Raw genomic sequence first — 18309 nt, 5'->3', positions numbered from 1 at the left:
TGGGGCTTGGCTGTGGCCTAAATTGTACCCACCAGGCAGCTGTGCCAATAACTCCCCAATAGGCTCGGATTTTCCAAAAGAGGGGAAACCTTGCCTGCTGTGTTGACAAAACTAATTGCAACATTTTTGCATTTCGAGATCGCTTTTAATTAGCAAACAAACAAACAAAAAAAAAAATACTACGAGACGCAGATGGAGTCCAGTCGTAGACTTTTACTATCAATTAACATAATTGGCAGTTCGTCTCACCCGATTTGATTATTTTACACAATATAATTTTGTAGGCGATTTTTTTTTTGTATGGCCTACACGAACTGCAACTGTTGTTTCTCGTTCGTTTCGTTAATTGGCAAAAACGCATTGGAGCCAGCAGCGCTGGCCATTTGTGGATTTAAAAAGAATTTCATTTCAATTTGCAAAAAGCAACGGCACATTGGCCGCCAACAGCAGAACTCAATGGAGAATCTATTAGCCAAGACACTCGGTCTTTGAACTCTACTTCTCAACTCAACTCAACTCATCTCGTGTCTGTTTCTGCCTGCTTCTCCTCAGCTGCTTTTCTCTTGTGTGTGTTTTCGCTAGAGATTTATGTATATCATAATCAGCTGCGGCTCACGAGAGATTGGCTACCAAAAGCCATTGCACGCTCAAGATATGCCATTTTTTAGATACCTTTTAGTAGATGGAGAGTATGTAGGGATTCGCAGCAAGCTTAGCTCAAAGGAAAAAGTGAAATTCCTGCGGCGAAAAGTGTACCCAAAAACTTCCAATATTTTTCCTAAAATATTTTTCCAATTTAAATAAAACTCAAAATACAGTTACAAAATATTTTCTATACCAAACAAAATTAGCTTTATATTTTAGAAATATTTTATAAATATTATTTTATTTGCGAATTTTTTTTTTGTTGACTGCAGGATATCTTGAATTCGTCTAGTTTCTCTCGCCTACTTTGGTGTGTGCTTTGTAGGCCACATTGCGCATACGCCACGTTCTCTAAGGCTTAGATGCCAGCCACAAGATATGCACCAGGCCTCTTGTCTTTGTCTCACTGCTGCCTGCATTTGATATGTAGAGAGAGGGAGATGCTTATCCCCCCTGCTGCACTGACTAGCTGCTCGGGAGAATCATTTTGCGGCTGTTGTTGTTTTTTTCTGTGTGCCACGTTTTGTGTTGTGTTGTCTTTGTCTCTGTGGCACAGAAGTGAAAAGTTGCCATAAGCAGCAGCAGCAGAAGCAGCAGCAGCCGTAGATGGAGACGAAGAGTCGTTTGTTTTGTTTTGTTTGTTTGTTTTGTTGGTTTTCAATGCGTTGATGACCCAGAAAAACTTTTCTACTTGCTCTTCGGACCAGCTGCTGCTGGTAGAGTGGAAGATGCTGCCACTGCCGCTGCTGCCACTGCTGCTGCTGCCACTGCTGCTGCTGTTGAATGTGCAACCGCAATGGATTGTATGCGCCCCAAGTTAAAGAGCCAGGCAGGCAACAGCTGCAAGTGTTTTGCTCGCGGCTCTGCTCCACTTCTCTTCTTTCAGCATGGGATGGTGCCTCCTGCTCCCCCTCTTCTTTCAGCATGGGATGGTGTCTCCTGCTGCTCTTCTTTCAGCATGCTTTGCTCCTCTTCTTTCAGAGTGGGCTCCTCCTCTTGAAGGGTCTCTCTCATCTGTCTACACTTTATCGGGGTCGGTTGCGCTTCCGAAACGCTTAAAAAAAAAAGCATATGGTCATGACGTTTGCCTTATAATTGATACCCGGTTCATGCTGATTTATGTTTAACTCCAGTTAACCAGTTTTCATCATCCATCCTTTCAACACTTTAAGCAGTTCAAAAAGAAAAAAAAAAAATGTTTTTAAACTTTTTCTTTTATTACTTCATAGCAGATAGCAGATATTATCTGTCTGTCTGTCTGTCTGTCTGACTCTCTGTCTGCTTGGATGATGTTTTTTTTTTTCAACTTTTTTCTGTTTGCTGTTTCATGGAAAAACTTGTGCCATTAAATATATTTACATACAACTACAAACACTTACAGGTACAGCTACAGCTACAGGTTTTCAATCGAGTGTTAAACGAGTTTTACAAACAGTTTTACCCACAAAACAAACAACAGATTTAACTTGTAGTCGTAGTCGCAGTCTGCGGGTTGTTTCTCGTTGTAAGTGATTTTCAGTTGATTCGCAGTTCTCGTGTTATTTGGTTTATTTGGTTATATATATTTTTTTTTCTGCTGGTTTGCTGCTCAAACAACATGTTGAGGCATAGCCGCATGCTTGTCTTATGTAATTCATAATTCCCCGCAAGTGGCTGTCAAACTGTTGTCAATCTGTCTGTCAGTTGAGGGGCAAAGCTTGTGGAATTTTAATTAAATTATGCAAAAATTGTATACAAAAATGTTGTAAAAATTATGCAAACTGTGCAGTTGTTTGGTGTATAGATTCACTGCCGTAAATGTTGTTAAGTGCTGCAGGAAAGTACAAATTTAGAAAATAAAGCACTTTTATGGGCAATTTTATTCAGGAATAGGTTTTAGAAAATATATAAAAAAATTATTAGAAAATAGTTGAAAATTTGTTCATTTATAAAAATATTAAGTAAATAATATTAAATATTAAAAAAATTAATAAAACTAAAAAATGTAACTAAATTTTAAAACATTTTGGGTATTTATTTTGCATAGAAAGTAGACTGAAATTAAATTAATTATTTAGTTAATTAAAATGGATCTTTAAAATTCTCTATAAAGTTGACTAATTCTTAATTGATTTAATTTTCGTGGCATTAGCTCATAAACAATAATAGAAAAACTAGCATAAGCTACGTGAATAAACAACATTTCAAACCTCTAATTGAGATTGAGACTTTTTCATTGAATCTACGCTTATAAATAGATATGAAATCATCAAGAATTGATTGTGTTTGCGGCTGTTTGAATACCAAACGAACAAGCGGGAAAATTGAGTACGATTTTCTTAGGAATTCTGTGATTACTGCTTTAAAGAAACAGCCCTGATATGATACCCCTTCCATACGGAGTCTTATATGGCAAACCTTTCTATTGAAATTCTCTTTTAATTCTTACGGACAAAGTAATTTGCCTTAAGAAATTCTCAGCTACTCTCTCACTTTCTACTCAAGAATTAGCATTTCTTCTGGCCAGAGAAATATTCTCTTTCTCTGCTGCGGGCGACACTTTCCTCAACATGCAACAATCATTTCGCATTTGCCTGTCATTACCACAGCTACAACTTTCTATGACATTTGCAATTGCTGCTGCAGCAATTTTCTTTGGATTTTCCTATCTGCTCTGCACTGCTCTGCGGATTCTGCCCGTGGGGCAAATCAAAATACGAGGCACAATTTGCACTTGGCATTTGTACAATTTACAAATCAATTTCAATTCCATTTCCAATTGGCGGGCAGGCAGGCAGGTCTCTCCATAAACAATTTCACTTTGCGCGCGAGCATAGAAAATCAGCAACACAAAAAGAAAAACTTTCATTTTAATTAGCTAAACAACAACAAAACAAAACAAAGCAAAAGGCCGAACCCAAACCAAAGCAAAGCAAAACAAAATCCAAATCAATATCAATTTTGAAGCCAGTAGATTGGCTTACCGCAGATTCAATTTTCAATTCAATTTTTCCCTGAGAGGTCAATTAGCAAAACTCTTTTGATGGACATGTGGTGGCACAGACACACACACAGAGCACACAGCGGAACTGGTTTTCCAATTTTTGTATTCCAATTTTTTTTCATTTTTTTTTTTATTCAATTTACCATTCGAAAGGCAACTGGCAACAGCTATAGAAAAATACTCGTATTTTGTTTTGCATTGTTGCTTAACGTAAAAAGTCAAACGTGGCTAATTACGAGGCGGCTCGGCACTGAGGCACACAGCCCAGCACAGCACAGCACAGGCAACAACTACGCTCTCCATTGTTGGCACCGATTTCGTGTGCAAGGTGTGTCCAACGCCGCCGGTATATCAGTCATAGTCCGTCACCCACCCACCCCCACCCAGGCCAGGCCATGGATTGGCCTTTGATTCAAGAGAGCTGTTTTTTTTTTTTGTTTCAATGGTTGGAAAATGCCACCAAAACCTTGCCTCGGGTTTGGAATAAACTAAAATATATACTTCAGGGTGAGCGATATGGATTGGTAACCAAAACTAGTAGTAGCCTCAAGCTACAGTTCTTTGCTAATGGAACCACGGGCATATCGTGAGCTGACTCACGCTCACGTGGCTTGAGCAGGGCACCCATAGATAGTCCTCTGCCGGAATTCAAAAACACCAAAGAGCCTCCCCGCATACACACATCTTGAGTCATCCCAGAGGAACCCATCAATTCTCGCATTGGATATCATTTTTCTTTAAAACATTTTGTCGTTGTGCTACCATAAATCGTGGCACTCTTTGTATGGCGAATCGAACTATCTATCTATCTCTTACCATGCCACATGCCACTCTCATTTTGTGTCTGTCGACTGTTTTCCATATAAATCTTTTGTCTGCCGCCAGCTCTCTGTGCTGCCCCTCTCTCTGCTGTCTCTATCTATTTTTCTATGGTCTATTTTCAATCAAAGCCACGTTTTGCGCCAAGTTCAAATGTCAATGGCAACTAAATTGACTAAAATAACACACACTCACACACAGCAATGAACGTTTTGCTAATGGACGAGCAATTTTTGCGCTGCCACACACGAGAGCAATCACAGATACAAATGTATCTTTAATTGCTGCAAATTGCCTTTGAGCTGACTTTGCTTCGTTTCGCTGGTTTTTTATTTTTTTTTGTGGATTGTTTTTTGCGCTGTAACGCGCTTTTACTGCGAAGGAAGTCAATTTACATCCTGTGGAGAGGACGAGAGAGGATACTCGTGTGCGAGTGTGTGTGGGCGTGGTTTTTCTGCGTAGGTGGCTGCCACTAATTCAGTTTCCTGTTTCCCTTACACCCGCCCGGCGCCTGCCACTTAATGAGAGACGACAGACGACAGACGAGTGGCCCGAAACCTTCCACGAATTTAGGCGGCGGCCTCTCCGACTCCTACCTGGTTTTTATTTTTTGTCTGTCTGTGTGTCTGTTCGTTTCGTTTTGGTTCTTCTGTGGCCATGTGTTGATGTCACGTCCCACAGAGATCCCTAACTAACCCAACCCATAAGATACAATATACAATAATACGTCTCGAAACCTCTTTCTCCTTCTCTCTGTCCCATTCCTCATTACACAATGTCACACGCCGCCTTGGATTCATTTGCTTTGCTTTGCTTACTATTTTAATTTGGTATTTTTTTTTAGTTAATTTTTTTTATCGTTTGTCTCGTAAAATATATTTCTTTTTGCGGCATGAAATCTTTATGGCGGACATTTGAAAACGAGCGCCAGGTATTTACGATTATTCTGACAGGGTTTTTGCTATAAAGATACACATTCGTATATCTGCATAGCTGTATCTGTATCTGAAAGATGTGTGTACGAATATCAGGCTAGTCACGTCGCAGCAACTGCCTGGGTAAATAATTTTTGCAAATGAATAAAATTAGCCATACAGTTGGAGAGGCAGTGTGCATAATTTCAGACGAGAAGTTGCCATAAATAGAGAGACTTTTATTTTGGGTTTTAGATGGAATTAAATGAGAAATACTTCAGCAATACTAATTCAATTATTTTTAAACTTCATTTTGGTGTGGCTTTTTGGCAATAATTTCTTTAATATATATCTTGCTGCTAAGCCCCCATAATTGAATAAATGCTCTCAACTGATTTTTCGTACATAATTCCAATGAATTTGGACAAAGCATTTTTTGGTTTCACATCAAATGAATATTTAACCTAAATAATTATCATAGAATTTTCCGAAACGAGGTTCAACCAATAAACCAAGCTAAAATTTTCCACACAAAAACCGCACTCAACTGCCCCACCTCTGTCCCTTGCCATATCACCCCCTGTCGACTCTGCCGACAAACGAATATCAACATTTGAGATAAGCTCTCGTTGGCGGCTAAATTGCTCTCTTCTATCGCCGCATTGGGGCGCTCTCCGTTTATTTGCATATGATAAAAATTGTATATTGATTTTTGTGCTATGCGATAGACAGACGACACACCTCCACAGCGCTGAGGGGTGGGGGGTACTAATCATACGAGTGTCCCACCATTTGACAAGATTATTAGCACAGCAGAAAAGAGAGAGAGAACAACAACCATGAAAAATGGCCTTCCATTTGGCCCAGAATTTTGTTGTGTTGTGTTGTGTTGTGACCAAAAGATCATAAAATAAAAAAAAGAACATTTTTGTTTTTGTTTGTGTTTGTCTCGGGACTCAGTTTTATTTTGGCAAATACGTAAAATACGCGTAAAGCTAAAGGTCAAATGGGTTGTAAAACTCAACAACACAAATGAGGCACACAACACAAAAAACGGGGGACGGAAAAGTGGAAACGCAAAAAACAGAAAATTGAAAATTAGCTACGGTCTGGCAGCAGAGGAAAAACTCCAGGTGAAAGCCTTCGCTTCCTATTTCTATGCCACGGAATAGCCATAGCCATTGCCATACCCAAGCCGAGCCGACCGCCTTGTCAGCCGCCTGTCAAATGGCATTTATTATAAAACATTTAAATGTCAGCTTCGATCGTTTTGTGGGCAATTGTTTTGCGCTGTCGCTGGCCATAAATTTCCACCAAAGTTGATGATGTGAATGGTGGGGATGTGGACGTCGATGTGGAATGGCAGCGGCGCTCCTTGTGGGTCCCCAAGACAAACGAACCGTCCAAATGGTCTCTGGTCATTCAGTTGCCGCTGCTTCTCGTTTCATTCGCTTCTCCGGGCTCATTGTCTCTTTTCATTTGGCTCAAAGAAAAGATCTCTTACCACCCGGCTGAGCGGCTCGGCAGCTCGGCGGCTCTTGGCATGATGTCATATCAGGGGCCTAGACAAAGGTAGCACCGGACACATCGAACGAATGGCGAATGGAGAATGGTTCTCTGAAGTTATGTGCTCTCTCTCTTGAGGAGGGTTCTTGTAGTTGGTGATCTAAGAGGTGGAAGTGTGAGTTGTAGAGGCTATAAATGTGGATAAAGTGAGGGTAAAAATTGCCGTGTGATTTATGGGAAATTATTTTATGAAATTTATTAAATTTTAAATTTAATTTCCTTCAAATTATTATACAGAAAGAGTAACCAAAGTGCCAGTGTGCAATTACTCCACTGCACTCGCCTCCTTTGCGCCCCCTCGCCATGTTCACCCTCTTAACATGGCTAATTCTAGTTGTTGTCGTGGTTATTTCTCTGGCTCTGTGTTTCCGTTTTTTTCCTACACATTTTCCCCATTTGGGCGTTCCAACATATGTTGATTGTAATTTTCCGCTGGCGCCTGGCTGTCCCCCAGACCCCCAGACCCGGCCAGTGTGGGGTTCCGCAGTGTCGCGCAGCGGCCCACTGCCCACTCGGACTCAACCCTTTTGCTGTTGTGTGTGTGTGTGTGTGTGCTTGAGAGTCTATGATGATTTAATATGGGGGCAACTGTGCTTATGACATGGCACCAGCCACGGAGCCACAGGCCACAGGCAGAGACGAGGCGGGCGAAAAAAGCAGCACAGAGCTGTGCGAATGAATGGATCGGATCGTCGAGGAGTGTGGAGTGGAGTCTTGAGGTAGCAGCAGCAGCAGCAGCAGGGGGAAAAAAAAGGTGCGCCAGCAAGCATTTTGTTGCATGACTCTCCAACGTTTTTGGCCAAAGTTCAGAGCAGGAAAATGGCCAGAAAGGAGTGGAATGAGGAGAGGAGCAGTAAATGGCGGAGACTGGAGGCGCTGTGGTGTGGTGGAGGCTGATAGCGCGCGGTACCCATGGTTGACTCATGGAAGTCACGTAGCTGCCACACACAGCACACAGAAGAGAAACAAAAACAAAAAACAAAAAAAAGCTGTGCTCGCATTTGGGGACGCGAACGCGGCAGTCATCGCGTTCTGCCTGGCATGCCATGTTTATTAATATTTAAATGCAACGAGGCATGCCGCCTCCCCTACCCCTACCCCTACCCACACCCCTCCCACTCCATCAGATGGCCAGCAATTTCAGGCTTGAGCGCAGCCAAAAAATGTTGGCTGGAGCAGCGGCAGTCTGGGGGGTGTGGGGTTCCACTACCTTTAGGTGCCATTTGCGTAATCCTTTGGCAATGTTCTAAATGCAATGGAGAGCACATACCACAGAGAGAGAGAAGGGGGCATGGGATGGGAGGTGGCTGTGGAGCACATGTTACATTTCTAATGAAGCATGTTGTCCAAGCACGAACATGGAACACTGGGAAGTACTGGGTGGGGGGTGGTGCGAGTGCCGCCAGTACTCCTAAAGCTACAGTGCCACATATAACGGGGCTGCACTGGCAAAAAAAAGGGTATAGAATTTAGAAAAGTGTTACGATTTTTTCACTGCACTTTATCTTATTTTTAGCAGCTATATATATGGCTAGTTAAAAATTAAAAATTTTAAAAACCAAATGAAAAATTGTCTTTAAAAATTGGAATGCAAAAAACAAATCATAAACATGCCAATTTTTTTTTTAAATCTAATTAATTTAATTTTTTTCACCAAATAAATTCCATTAAATGTTAGAAATTTGTGGAATATCTCTGAATTTTGTATGTCTGCCTTTCTTTGAGTGTACATCTCCACAACTTCTCGTGCCAACACACATCCAGGCTGCACATCCTGGCATTTTGGCAAATGTCTGAAAAGTGATCATCATCATCATTTTTGTGGAAGGATTGAGTTTCAGCAGAGGGAAGCGGCTTTTCGGTTTCGGTTTGTGTTAGGTCATGGGTTTGGCGTTAGGTCAGCCATTCCATTCGCTGGTTTCGATGTCCTGGGCTGGGTCATATATACTCAGCTTACTGCTACCCCTTTTTACAGCCCTTACTGCTTACTGCTGCTCCCTTTTTGCTAGCCTTTTGCCTTATTTGTAACAATAATCAGCATTGGCTGTTGTTGGCTGGGCTGTTCATTACGTTCTCTGAGGTTTTCCCATCCATTGGCCACCTCATTAGTTGCACTTCCGCTGCGCAGTTCCGCTGTGGTTAGCTCTACTACTCCTTCCTGCTTCTTATAGGTGTTTATTATTATTTTTTATTTTTTTTGCGATGGTCAGCAGAGGTAAATGAAGCTTCTTCCTTGGTTTTCTCATGCTCGATTACGAGTCCTGCTGCACGCACACCGCACATCCGTTTCGAGTTTGTCTCTACGTCCTCCAAATGGGAACTCCACTTGAGTTTGTGTGTCTGTGTGTGTGCGGTGTATCTCTGTCTGTGTGTGTATCTGCAGTACTTGAACGTACTGCCCCTGCTCGCTGCGCTCCACCCCCGCTGCGTTCTGCTTATTATTATTTTGGCTTCTTCTGTGTCGGGTTCTTTGTTGCCACGTCTGACGACGGGGCAATGGTGCACCTGCTCTGTCTGCTGTGTGCATTGTTTCCAATGAAGTTGGAACCCCTACCCATACCCATGGCCATGTGGCATGTTCTCGCTAAGACCTCTTATCCGTTTCTCCCTCCCTCTCTCTCTTTGCTTCGGGAACTCTCTAAGGATGTTTATCCTTTTGCACCAGTTAGTTTTACGCGAAAGTTGGCTTCATTTGCATTACAAATCGGTTTAGGCCACGAGAGTGAATGGTAGAATCCCCACAGCGACCTACTTTTTCACTCTAGACATCCAATCCCCTCCCACCACTATCGCTGGATATCCTTTTAGCACAGTGCCTGCCAGCAGTCAGAGGCGCATCAAAGATTCATTCACACATAGATCGCACTGCGTTTCCGACTCCGATTTGTGCTCTGTTTCTGTTCTGGTTCCCACGTTGTAATAAAAAACCCACTGCTTTGGGGGAGGGAACTGCAAAAACGAAAAATTTGTTATGGGCGGGTTTTGGGAACTGCAAAAAAATATATTAAAGGGATGGCGTGGAATGTGGAAATTTGCGGGGGCAAAAGGGCGTGCCGGCTGCTTTTTTTTTCAAATGTTTTTTATACGCTTCAAAAAAACTAATCCACAATTTCTTTCTCTTTTTTTTTGTGCTCTTTGCAGGTTAGTACGAAACAAAAATAATACGCCCAAAAGACTGGGGTTGCTGGGAGGCTGGAGCCCCAGAGCCCAGAGCACCCGACTCAACATTTTGCTGCTCATAAATTATGAGGCAAAGCCGATTAGAAGAGCGGAAAAACGATGCAAAATATGGAGCCATGGAAGCGTTTCGAAAGAGGGTTTTTTATAATTTCTCGCCAGATATTTAATTTGCGAAATGTAATTGGTGGGGCATTTTGTGGCACGCGTTTTTCCCCCCAGCTGTAAATGAAATGAAAAGGGATGCCCAAAGCTGCACTTGTCATGCCCGGGCAGGTTTCACTGTTTATCTCTTAAGCAGCTTAAAGACTCGAGACTCCGATGGAGATTTCTTATGAAGACTCTGTTTTGCAGGTAGACAACGACTTAATCGTTCACCTGATGGTATGATGGCCAGACAACCAATTAGCCACGAAGAGTCCATAGGTTTCGCTGCCCGCTTATGATGACCAAAACTTTTGTTTACTTTCACTGGTGCTCAATGGAGCGCAATCGAGAACTTTTCTGCTGCAGCGAGAATCGATTTCTGTCACAGCTGACAAGCTTTGGCATTTAATTTCCCCAGCGATTGGGGGGACAGCAGCAGCAGCAACAGCAGCAACATTGACCGCAAAAGCCTCAAGATTGAAACGTCTGAAAGAGGATACCCTGAGCCCGAACCCTGGGGGTATCCGCAGCAGACCCAGACACACAGCCACAGCCACATCCACACATCCGTATCCGTAGCTGTTACCGTTTTTGTTGTTCTTGTTGTTGTTGTTGTGTGGGAAAACTGGAGCCCAATGGAGCTCAACTTTTTTGTGACAACTTTTAATTACATGCGACATCCGTTGACATCATCGAGAGAGATAGCGAGATATACAGGGGGTAAGACAGAGTGGAGTCCGAAAACGGAAATTACTTTTGGGCCAATGTTCCAAACCATTCGGAGAATGTTTGCCCACACATTAGGCCGGCGCGATGGATTCATTGTTAGCTCGGAAAAACCAGTCAAGCCAAGGGAAATCCGATGGAAGTCGAAGTCTCGTCTCTCTCTCTCTGTCCATCGGTTGAGTGGAAACTGAACTGAAAACTGAGACATCGTCGAGCGTTTAGCAGCAATCTTAATTAAGCAATTAAGCAAATGTTTATTAATTAGTACAAGAGTTAATGGGGCTGCAAATACACACAAGGAGAGGGCAGAGAGAGCTGAATGTGGAGTGGAGTTTATTCACTTGCAAAGATGATGATAATTAAGTTATGATTTCGTATGAAATTGATTGACTTGAAACGTTACAAGGTCAGTTTTTTTGATAGATTAAAAGAGATACATACAGTGAAAGGAAGGGAGTCTTCTGTTGATGGATTGCTATTGTTTTAGTATTAAGAGGAATTTCTCATCCCTAGGAAGCTCTTCCGCTATAACCTCATTCCATGTACTAGGCGCCCATCGACAGACAGCTGTGACAAAGAGGTGGCTTGGCCCCCGTCTACTTTTTTGCAGATTATGGCATCGTCTTCATCAAGGTATCATCAACATCATTTGAAAATGTTATTTTATGAGCCAAGTTTAATGAACCCCGCATTAAGTTGCAAGCAAAATGTTTCATTAGCCAAGCGCTAAGAGCCAAGAGAGTAGGTTGAACCCCATGGAGGGGGCATAGCATAAGGAAAAACTTAACTCGCACATTTTGATGTGGAGCCCGCTGGGTAATTAAGCGATGTGGCAACGCTGTCTGCTGTCTGCTGTCTGTGCTGTCTCTCTACGCTGGGTTCCCATAATTTATGGCCTGGCAAATAATTATAATAGTAACACAATGCCTGGGTAAGGGGGTATACGAGTATTGCAACTCGCCGTCACCCCTGCTGCAGCCTGTACAAAAGAGTCTTAAGTTTTATTGCATTAGTAGGCAACTTTGTTACTCTTTGATTATGGGAACAAAAAAAACGCGCACTCTTTCACTGCTATAAAAGGTGAGGCATAACCAAAGAGTTCTCCCACGATAATTGCATTGCATGTGGTTTCAGTGGCGTGTGACACAGAGCTTGAGAGAGAGAGAGAGCGCGCGGGAATATGCATAGCATACCCTTGTATAAGTATACCTTGCAAGTGCTCTCCCACTGCTGCTGCTGCTGCTTGGCTTGCCTGCCTTCTTCTTCCACTCAAGCTCTCCCTATGCTTTGCTCTCTCCCTCTCCTTCTGCAGCTTCTACTCTGCTCTGCCTGCCCGCTGCTTCTACTGCTGCTGCTGCTACTGCTACTGCAGTATTTTGCAGTAATTTTGTTGTTTCGTTTCTGTTTCATTCCTTCCTTTTTGCATGCGCTGGAGCTAACGGTAACCCAAAGCTAACTGCAATGACCGTTTTTTGCCTGCTGTTGTGTCTCTGCCTGCATTTGTAATTAAGCAAGCCAGATTAAAGTGAAGGTAAGGCAGTCCAGCCGTCAGGGTGGCCCCGCATCGTCGCCTTTGATTATGTCAAGCATAGGGTCGGTATACAGGTGCATCTGGTACGCAGCTTGGCCAAATATCAGTCACCTTACCCTCTCTTAAATGTAGCTTGTAATTATGCAAGTTGGTTCTAGAAATGACAGAGACAACGACAACGACAGAGGCAGCGACAGCGACAGCGTTTGAGATTGAGACTGAGACCAGACTTTGACTTGAAGGAGGAGTGGCAGCGAAGGAGCTGAGAGCGGAGGGAGAAGGAAATCAAGTCTTTGGACATTTGCCACTTGTTTGCATAAGAGTGAGATCTCTCCACATGTCTCTCTCCCTCTCTTTCGCTCTGCGAAGAATTCTCTGTTGCGTCATTAATAAAAATGTCTGGCAATGGCTTAAAATTTATGGCATGGCTGGCAGGCCCAGGCCAGGCCTGGCAGCAGTACCACATTTCAGATGCCAGATGACAGTAAGCGGGTTTTTATTTTTAGTTCGTTTATTTTTTCTCGCTTCACTCCTCTTGCATGTGAATGCAAAACTGACAAGTGCAGCCGCAGCAGCAGCAGGGAATGTAAAACTGTAAGGAGAGGAGAGCGAGCGAGTTCCTACAGCAATGGCTTTGCAACTGAAACTCTGCTTCAATGAATGTCAAACCATCTCTGCATTTGTAGTGCCTGCTGCATGTAAAACTGTAATGAATTTTAAATTCCTTCAAATGGAGATTTATGATTGCCTCCACTCCAAGTCGCACACACGCAATTGCTGCCCCACTTTATGTTTCTGACAGTACTGTCCTGGAAATGGTGACACGTGTCCCTGTCACGCCCCCCGCCTCACTACATGTGCCCCAACCACCGTACTCCCTCCCTATCATTTCCTTTGACTTTGCCCCGTCATTGTGGCCGTGTCATAAAATAATAATCGCCGCTTATAAACACACATTGTCATGGCAGGGGTGGGGTGGCTAGGGAGTGGAATTAGAGCGCGCGGAAAAAGGGAAACCCAATCATTAATTCGATTGTCGTGCAACTCTGTGTGTCCTAGGGTTGCCACCCATTTTGGCCCGAACAAATGTCAATAATAGTAATGTTGTCTGTGGTGGAGCGTCCGGAAACGGAGTCCAAGAATGACCCAGAAACTCAGTGACGTCATGCTGCGGGATTGTCCAACTGCTGTACAGGAAGGAAGCGCAAGGGACAAGCGAGCGAGCCGAGCCGCTCAATCATCCCCTTGGCAGCTGGACAGGAAGCGCTGAGGATGACAGAGGGAGACAGGGGAGAGGAAACACAAGCGGAAGGATGCATTATGCTCGCTCTTTTCGGGCTCTGTGGTTTCGGTTTCGGTTTGAATTTCCGGCCCGAAAAATTGGATTTATTTATTTTACGCTTTCGGCTTTTTTCTGCGTGTGTGTGTATTTTGTATTTCTTTTTTATTTATTAATTATTACCTTTTAGTGTGGCTCACTTCTTGTGGCCCATATTGAGGTGTCTGTGCGGCCAGCTGCCAATTTGAAATTTTATATTTTGCGGTCAGTCGCTGTCTCTCTCTTTCGCTGCCTTTCACCTGGCACGCGTTGGCCAGAAGCAGGTGGCTAAAAAAAACACCGTATAAAAGTTATAAAAACTTGCGCAAAAAAAAAAAAAAAAACTTTTTTTGTTGTTTAATTATTTTTCCATTACACGCTGAGGTCATAGCTGCACTCGTAATCAAATTATTTCTAGCTAAAAAAAAAAAGAGGGAGGGGCGCGCCTCTTAGCTAATTGTGATGACCTCAACACTTGCCCAGCACTTCCCCCACTCTCCCTCGCTCTCTCTCTCTCCTTCTCTCTGGCTACCACGATTTAAGAGAGAGCGCGCAAATATTCCATTTCCATTCGGCACTAATGGGTTAATAATGTGCGAAAGCATATAAAAAACTTCTTAGACTAATTAAATGTCGTTGCCACAAATGCTCATAGCAGTAGCTGTGGATAATTATTCCCAGCGCCGAAACAAAAAAAAAAGAGCTTAACGCAGTCCCCAGAGCCATTTGGGCCATTATCGAAAACGCTTCTGGCCAAAATGGGCAACAGTTATTGAAAGCGGGTTAAGCGCATTAGGGTCAGGGTAAGTGGAGAGGCCAATTGGAGCCAGAGGGAGAGACAGAGTTCAGTTCTAGGGAAATGGAAATTGGGGAATGGGAATTTAAGTCAAGTGGAATTCAGAATTAGGTGTGGCAGGGAAGTTATGCGATAAAGAAGTCCAGAAAAGTAATTAAACGATGGATGATTCCATTGGCTATTGGCAGATTGATCAGTAATCATCATGGGGATAAATCTTTAAATTTAAGAAATAAATTCGCATGGAAACTTAAGAGCTATGGGGGGAATCACTTTACACGGATAAACTACACAAAAATAATAGTTATTAGAACAAATTTTCCCCTGATCGAAGAACGAAGATGTTACTTTCTTTACCACACCCTTTCTGGGATGCACAAAATGTTCGTTTATTATGGATACTCGTACAGGAAAGGTCATTGCCTAGTTCTCGACAGCAGCCACCTTTTCAGCGATCCAGTCCAGATACGAATTCGTTTCGGTGTAAACCGATGGATAGTAGGTGGAAGCGCAAGGCGTGTAGCCCCAGGAGACAATGCCAATGAGGTAGGCAGTGCCGTCGGTGGAGCGGATGATCAGTGGCCCGCCACTGTCGCCGTTGCAGGCGCCATCCGAGGTGCCGGCGGTGTAGGTGCAGACATTCGAATCGGCCACTTTGCTGTTGGCGGGCAGGGCGGCCTTGCACTGGACATGGTCGATGATGTTCACATCCAGCTTCTGGAGTTTCTCGGGCAGGGCGCCGGAGTTGTCGCGTCCCCAGCCGTAGAGGGTGCCATCGGTGGAGCCCTCCAGCTTCTTGGGCTGCAGCGCGATGCTGGCCACGGGCGCACTGCCGTCGCGGGCGATGGCATTCAGGTTGAAGGGCGTCTTCACGATGATCAGACCGATGTCATAGGGTCCCACGCCGCCGCTGTAGTTCTCGTGGACGATGTGGTCGCTGCTGCTGATCTGACGCACCTGAGTGTCCTCCTTGCTGGAGCGGCCGTGGGCTGCAGCCACCGCCAGGGAGTTCGCATAGGTCAGGCAATGGGCGGCAGTCGCAATGCACTTCGCGGAGATGAGCGATCCAGCGCAGAAATGGGATCCGGCTGTGGTCTGCAGCGAGACAATGTAAGGTGCCTCGCCGGCCAGCGCCTCATAGCCGTTGATGATGCGTCCCTCGGGAAATCCTGGCTGGGCGATCGTGTTGGCGGCTACGGCGGCCACCAGGGCGAAGAACACCACAAATTGTTTCATGTTGGCTACTGGTTTTGTGTTTTGGTTTGTGCTTCTAATGGCTCGTGCACTGCTTTTTATAGGCTGGCTCTAATCGCGCTTCTCTGCTCTGCTCTGCTCTAAAGTAGATCGTTTATCAATTATCGTTATCAAATCGCTTGATAGAGTTGAAGATTTACAATCGTAGACTCTAGCAGCATTATTATTATTAGAGCTATACGACCGATAGGCTACCGCTGCCGCTTTGCCTTCCCCTTTTTGTCTGCCGCTTTGTCCTGACGTTTCACTTTTTTATTCTGCCAGCCAGGCACCATAAAAATGTGTATGCCGTTGACTGATTGCGGGAATGTCCGTACGTTCAATGGCATACGGCACTCGCACACAAAGGTGTCCCAGTGCAGTCTGTCTGCGTCCGGCTGTACCCTTGATCTGGATCTACATATGCGATCTATGCCCCACTTTTTTGAAGTGTTTGAATTGCTTTCTGGAGTGCCCTCAAGAGATTCAAGATCAAAATTGAAACTAAGATGATTTTAGTTATCAGTAGGAACGTTTTCTGTCGAGTCAGACGTCTGATAAAAACCGATTGAAACTCTACTTGCAGATGCGTACTTTGATTAATTTATTACGTTGGTTTTTAAATGCCTTTCTATTCTATTATATTTCTACTTTTGTCGCGGTACAAGTTTCATTTCGCTATACTCATTGATGGATTAGTTCAATCGAACTTTAAAGATCAACTTCTGTTGTATGTTTAGATATTCCTACCCTACTAATTAGTTGAATTTTTCAGCACTAGATATTACCAGCTAAGATCTTTATGGCATATCCACTCTCTTATTTCATCTCTCTTAAGTGTCTTTGTCTTTTGTTAGCTCTCATTACATCTAGCTGCCTGTCTTCTTGTGTTCTTTTGCCTTGGCTTAGTTTTCTGTTATCATTTGATAGCTCTACCCCACAGAGAACTCTGCCAAAAGACCTTCTAAAAAATTGCATTGAGAGTGACTCTTAGAACAAAGCGTCTAATTCCAGTGTAAGCCTTAAGCCCCTGCTGCAACTAAATCCAACGACAAATCCAAGCCTGAGCTTCAATTGAGATCTTGGGCTGCCAGCGGAAACAAAATGCTGGGCCTTTTGTTTAAGCCACAGCACAGAAACCAGTTAACTTGTTTGGTCAGCTCAACTTTCAGTTTTGTGTTGCTGCCCCCCCTGCCCCCCTGCCATAACTGACAAGCGGAAAACATTGCTTACAATTGGCCTGGGCAAAAATTACTTTGCCGCAAAATTATAAAAATTAACAGCAAATTATTTATGAATGAGGGAATAAGGCATGAGGCGTGAGGCATAAGGCGTGTGTGCTCGAGACCAAAGACTGGCTGTGGATGTGGATGTGTGATTAGCATGCCAACAAAGAACAGAACAGAGAACTCCCCAGAAATGATCATTCGAATTGGTTCTAGAGAGAATGCGAAGAGCAAAGCAAAGAGCAAAATGAAGATCAATCTGGGAGTTATCTAAGCGTCTGTTTCCCACTTGAATCTTTTATGTGTCTACGACAGGTTGTATCTTCGGGTGATTAACTCTTCCACTTGGCGATGTGTAAATTATGTTGTATCTGCCAGCTCCACCTCCCCCCCCATCTGTTGTGTTCTGTTCTTTGTGTTCTGTTGAGTGTTAACTGCTTTTGTGCCGTTCTGTCTGTCTAACTGTTGTTTGCCAGCTCTTCTAAGCAACGACCTTAGGAGCTTTAATTTATGCCCAGTTTGAAATGCAAACAGCCCGAAAAGCAGCCCCAAACAACCTTGTAATAGTTTCAATACAATGTGTAGAGGAGCTCTTTTTTCAATAGAAACTCCAGTATGCTTCTCTCTCTCTCTCCCACTCTCTCTGTCTGTTTGTGGTTAGCTCCATCTCTTTCGCTTGTGGCATGCCGGAAAAGCATTGTTATTTCGGGCTTTTCGCTTTGCCAACTTTCGCTGGCGCGAGAAAAGCGCCTGTCTCTGGTCGGTCTCTGGTCTCTGTGTGTGTGAAAAGCGTTTTGTGTCTCTCTAGGTTTTTTTTTTTTCTATGGAAATGCCATGGAAATTAACTGACACAGAAATGAAAAACCATCAGCCCAAGAGCTGCCAATGTTTTGCTCACTGATGCGTTGCAGATACAGATACACAGCTACAAAGATACGTCGCAAGATACACATTTGATAGGCATAGGCCGCTGCGATCCATAACCAAGGCTGCTGCCTCTGCCCCTCATAAGCGGATCACTCATTTGACATTTTCATTGAGCCGCAAACGTGTTTTATATTTTTTTTGTATTTTTTTTTTTGCACAAACATTCCATGAATCAACAGATCGAAGGCTTTAAGCCAATAGCTTTTTGCTTCTAAGGCTCTTGGCAGAAAAAGGTTTTACTCCTCTGCTGCTGCTGTCATGTCTGCAGGTCACGCAATGCCAAATCCCTGTCAAAGTTCAC

The 18309-nt window shown here is 43.6% G+C and overlaps 2 protein-coding genes across 4 annotated transcripts in view; one reads left to right on the top strand and one right to left on the bottom strand.

Annotated features, from left to right (window-relative positions):
* LOC111074997 (rap1 GTPase-activating protein 1) overlaps positions 1 to 18309 on the top strand; it is a 104813-nt gene that overhangs the window by 70099 nt on the left and 16405 nt on the right. The gene's annotated exons all lie outside the window — the stretch shown is intronic.
* On the bottom strand, positions 14971 to 15900 carry LOC111074998 (lectizyme-like). Its single transcript, XM_022368040.2, has one exon. The coding sequence runs from the start codon at positions 15856 to 15858 to the stop codon at positions 15046 to 15048; it is 813 nt and encodes a 270-aa protein (XP_022223732.2). The 5' UTR covers positions 15859 to 15900; the 3' UTR covers positions 14971 to 15045.

This window comes from Drosophila obscura, unplaced genomic scaffold, assembly GCF_018151105.1.
Source record: "Drosophila obscura isolate BZ-5 IFL unplaced genomic scaffold, ASM1815110v1 contig_37, whole genome shotgun sequence".
In the NCBI taxonomy this organism is placed as follows: domain Eukaryota; kingdom Metazoa; phylum Arthropoda; class Insecta; order Diptera; family Drosophilidae; genus Drosophila; species Drosophila obscura.
This window is presented reverse-complemented; position numbering and strand designations above follow the sequence as displayed.